This window comes from Brassica oleracea, chromosome C4, assembly GCF_000695525.1.
Source record: "Brassica oleracea var. oleracea cultivar TO1000 chromosome C4, BOL, whole genome shotgun sequence".
In the NCBI taxonomy this organism is placed as follows: domain Eukaryota; kingdom Viridiplantae; phylum Streptophyta; class Magnoliopsida; order Brassicales; family Brassicaceae; genus Brassica; species Brassica oleracea.
In genome coordinates, this window is record NC_027751.1 from 15,602,109 (window position 1) to 15,606,758 (window position 4,650).

Sequence of the window (4,650 nt, forward strand, 5' to 3'; positions counted from 1 at the left end):
ATTTAGAAACTGGGAAAGTGACGTAAGAGTACCGTGCCAGATTACGAATTGTTACACCATGTAACTAACCAGCCATTCACGAGCAGTAGGAGACCTATGGAACAACTTAACGGGGGACAAACCAGTAATAAAAAGAAAAAAAATATATATGGAGGTCACTATGAGAACTGAACACTTCTTTTCGGGGGCCAAGAGACATTTTGAACCAACAATTCTTTTGAATCTTTAAAGATTTTTCTTACATTTAAAGTGTTTAGACCCAAGTTTTTTATCATATTTAAGGGCTTCATTTGCCTTAGAGCGTCCGTCTTTGTTATCAAAGAAACATGGTAAAATGTTTTATCTATATAAAAAATGTTAAAACAAGTAATATATTGTGAAGAGCATATATATAATAGATGATTTAGACCAAACTACTATATATGGTTCTCGCATGGGAGAAGATGCATTAAGTATCAGTACAGATCAGAGCTTTGAGCATAATACTAATTATGATGAGATCATGGACAATATATATTTGGATTTGCGAGTGATGGGTATGAGTAGAAAAAATAGGTTTCATGATATGATTACAAGTTCATTTCATGAAAATGCAAATGCAATTGTTGATAATAGTAGAGAAGAACTAATGTTAATGCGAAACAATATTATGATATATTAGATGCTATAAAAAAACCCATCTACGACAGATGTAGATAATATTTTCTAGATTATCACTAGCATCTATGATGATGAAAATTAAAAGTGTTTATATATATAAATAAAAATTAAAAGTGATCATAATCTATAATAGACAATACACTTTTATGAAATATTTTAGTCTAAGACACCAATATAGCATAAATGACGTTTTAGGTGCAGATGAAGACACCAAATAATGGTAACGTCTTTGATCGCCAAAACGCCTCCTTTGTGGTTAGCAAGTAAGGACGAATGCTTTTGGATACAAGCAGACAAACAACCTTTGCATGTTAAAAGCTGGAAGTGGCTCCTGCTTTTTTTTTTTTAACGCTAGGTGTATTATATAAAAAAAAAAAGAGATCATATCAGAGTTTGCAGGTTATCTCCTCCACAGACAGAGGAAACTTGCGATAGGGCATAGTAAAAAATGGGATAAACCCCAAAAGAAAACAGAGTATGTAGGGAAAATTAATCTCAACAGAGACCATGTGCATCAAAAGTACATACGACAGCAAACACCCCATAGGTTAGAGACCAGCAGCTTCCTCCTCCAAGATACGTCTAAATCACCCAGGATCACCACGAGCAATGTACGATTGATATCTTCTATCACGTGTAACACTCGTGGCAGTTGCAGAGGCTGCCCGTCCTATAGAACACAAGGCGATTCAAAGATGACAATTCTGACATGAATCGAGTTCAAACTAATGGCTCCTACATTTTGTTATCAAATTAAGAGGTTAGGTTTCCAAAGTAAAACAACTTAAGTTTGATTTACATGAACCGCAGTTAAGTTTGAGTCTGTCACAATAACATCTTCACAGACCGGTAAACATAGTCGTGACTCGTGACTAAACATTTCCCTTGTTATATCGAACAACTTCATTTTACTCTGTTAAACACAGAAGTTGATAGTTTAATTAGTCCAGCCAAAAGCTAGTGCAACTTCAGATATACTTTACGAAACTAAAGTATGGTTTTAAAAAAGAATAATAATTTGAAGAAGACATGAGGTGGATCATCACAAACCGTTATTAAAAAACGAACATCGTGCTACTTTTGAACGTGCCGGACCAAAACTCCAACTCCGACGAGACGATATAAAGAGAGTGACGATGACTTTACAAAGCTTCCTAAAAACCCTAAAGGCAACCAAACGAACATACCCATGCTCAATCTACAACCTCCTCATCTGCTCTTCCTCTACAACCCAAAGCCCCAATTCACCGGAAAAGCCAATCTCCGATCTCAGCCTCTCCACTCTTCGCCGCATCGTATCCGACCCAGACATCAAATCCTCGAAAACCCATCTCTTTTCTCTTTCCGACCCGATCTCAGAAGTTCTCACTCGCGCGGAAGCTGCTGAAACCCGACATTCTCAGGTACCCTTTTCGCGATATCGCCTCTAGAGCTCTCGACGAATGCGGTAGCGTCGAGGCGAAAGTCGTCGCGAGGCTCTTTAATTCGATGATCACGGTGTAATCAGACAACGGGAGGTACGATGAAGTTGTCGAGGTTTTCGAGTGTATGAAGAGCAACGAGGTCGAGATCGATGAAAAGACTTTTGACTTTGCATTTGCTGAACCTCAAAAGAAGCGATGAGGTCGAGTTAGCCAACGACTTCTTTCGTCTGATGGTCGCTTCGGAGTTGGGTGTTGCGTCTGTCTACTCTTTAACAGTTGTCGTCTCCGCGTTGTGTTGCAACGGAGAGATCAAGACGGGAAGAGAGTTGGTGGAGGAGGTTGAGACTATTAAGCCTAATATCGTCACGTTTAAGTCTATGATAGACTGTTGCGTCAAGAGATGGAACTTCGAAGAGTTGGGTTTGGTTCTTGAGTTGATGGGGAAGGAAAGCGTGAGTCTTGATCTCGATGCTTACAAGATTTTGATCGACGGTTTCGCTAGTTACGGTAAGGTCGAAGAGGCAGAGAAGTTGGTTTCGACGATGCACGATAAGCAGCTAAAGGTGGAGACTTATCTGTATAATCTGATCATCAACGGGTACGCTCGATTAGGATTAGTGGAGAAAGCGGTTGAGATACACAGCGTGATGAGTTCTCGAGGTGTTGTTTCGAACAAGGATACGTATTGGGGATTGGTGAATGGGCTCTGCAGGGCAGGGAAAGTGTGCGAAGCTATGAGATTGACGGCGGAGTTGCGAGTGAGCGAGTTTGAGGTTGACGAAGCAATGTATAGGACATTGATTGAAGGGTGTTACAGAGCAGGAACGGTAGATAACGCTCTGGAAGTGTGTTTGATCGGGAAACAGTACTAAATGAGGGAACGTTCGGTTTTAAATGTGGGTTAAGCAAAGACGTCTTATTGATGGTCGGGAAAGCGTTTCGTCGGTTACAAGGAAAGGAAATGCGTAAAGGGAAGGATGCCGGAGCTCGAAGAGCTTTACCGGAAAGATACAACACGGCAAGATAATAAAGGTAAAACCCTAATCTAGCCGCCAAGTATGTGTGAATGATTTCGGATCCTCTTTACGTCGCACCCTCCTCTCCTTATATAGCTGACCTAATGCTCTTCCGTGACCTAGCTCGCGTCGTCTTCGTGGGCTTTTAGCTCGTTGGGCCGAGAAGTCCACGCTGCTTCGAGGAGCCGCCGAACCTGGTGCGTTTAGTCAACGTGCGATCGACCAAAAGCACTCTTGCGTCGCGCCGAGGGATCGGCGCTTCAAGCCGTCAAGCCGAGCTGTTATTGTGCCTTATACGGGCCGGGCCGTCAATTCTTCGGGACTTGAGGGATGAACGAATCCAGCCCCTACAGTAAGTGAAGAACCCTAAGATAGGGAGGATCACTTTAGCTGGGTGTTGGATATGATCCGAGAAGGCAAACAACACTTCTGGAACTGAGATGGATTGAAAGGATCGTCAAGAGATGCGGAATGACTTTTGATATACCCAAGATCTAAGGCTAACCACCAAAGAAAGAATGAATGTGTTGGCTAACCACCAAACAACACACAAAGATGAATTGGCTGACCACCAAATCAACAAGCCGGTTCACACCAATGAACTAGCTAAAGAACTCTCTCTCTCTCACTCAGAGAAGAAACAAAATAAACAACCAAATCTGAACTGATTTTATTCATCAAAGGGACTACATATTTATAGTGTACTGTAGTCAAAGACAATTAAAGAAAATGTGGGAAAACAATGCATAGAAAATACAAATTTGACTAGATCTAGTCAAAACACGGAAAATGGAGGAGACTAGATCTGGTCAAGGCACGGAAAATGGAGAAGACTAGTCAAGATGTCCAGGTTCATCCGAACCAGATGGATGCACGGGGTAACGATAACACACCAATGAACTAGCTAAAAAACTCTCTCTCTCACTCAGAGAAGAAACGAAAATAAACTCAAAAACATAGATTAATTTTATTCATAAAAGAGTTTACATATTTATACTAGATGTGGTCAAAGAAAGACATAATTATTTGTGGGAATCACACATCTAGGAAATGAGAAATTTGACTAGAAAATAATAAATGAGTCAAAGTTGCTGAGTTTGAGGTGGACTGGTCAAGGAGACCCTCGACTACTGTCCAGGTTCATTCTGGTCATTCTGGTCCATGGTGGTAAGGATCAAGACGTGGGCTTGACGATGCGTACGGCCCAAATTCGCGAGAATTGAAGATCACTGATTTTGTAAATTGCATAACTCTTTCATCTGAACTCCATTTGATCTGATTCTTGTTCGAGGAGTTCCGTTATTGAGTTGAGAACATTCTCCAAGTGATTTCATGCATAAAAGCCTCGAGGTTTGGAAGATATGAGTCAAACAATGAACATATATCTTTACTGCTTCCATGCTGGGTGGCTCCAATGGACTGATCCTTGGACTGCGGCACATCATTCTCTTCCTCTTCAAAAAGATTTGTCCTCAAATCTGAAACATTAAAAGGAAAAGGATTATAAGCAAAAGAACCATAATCAGAACGTTGCTCACCTTGAGTTCGGT

The 4,650-nt window shown here is 40.9% G+C and overlaps 1 protein-coding gene across 1 annotated transcript in view; it reads left to right on the plus strand.

Moving 5' to 3' along the window:
* The first annotated feature begins 1,774 nt into the window (after window positions 1–1,774).
* The window catches only part of LOC106338240 (pentatricopeptide repeat-containing protein At2g28050), a 14,852-nt gene continuing 11,976 nt past the window's right edge, over window positions 1,775–4,650 (plus strand). The window contains 4 exon segments of the mRNA XM_013777265.1: window positions 1,775–1,974; window positions 1,977–2,018; window positions 2,021–2,244; window positions 2,246–2,929. Coding sequence (XP_013632719.1) covers window positions 1,797–1,974; window positions 1,977–2,018; window positions 2,021–2,244; window positions 2,246–2,929 — 1,128 coding nt within the window. The 5' untranslated portion in view covers window positions 1,775–1,796.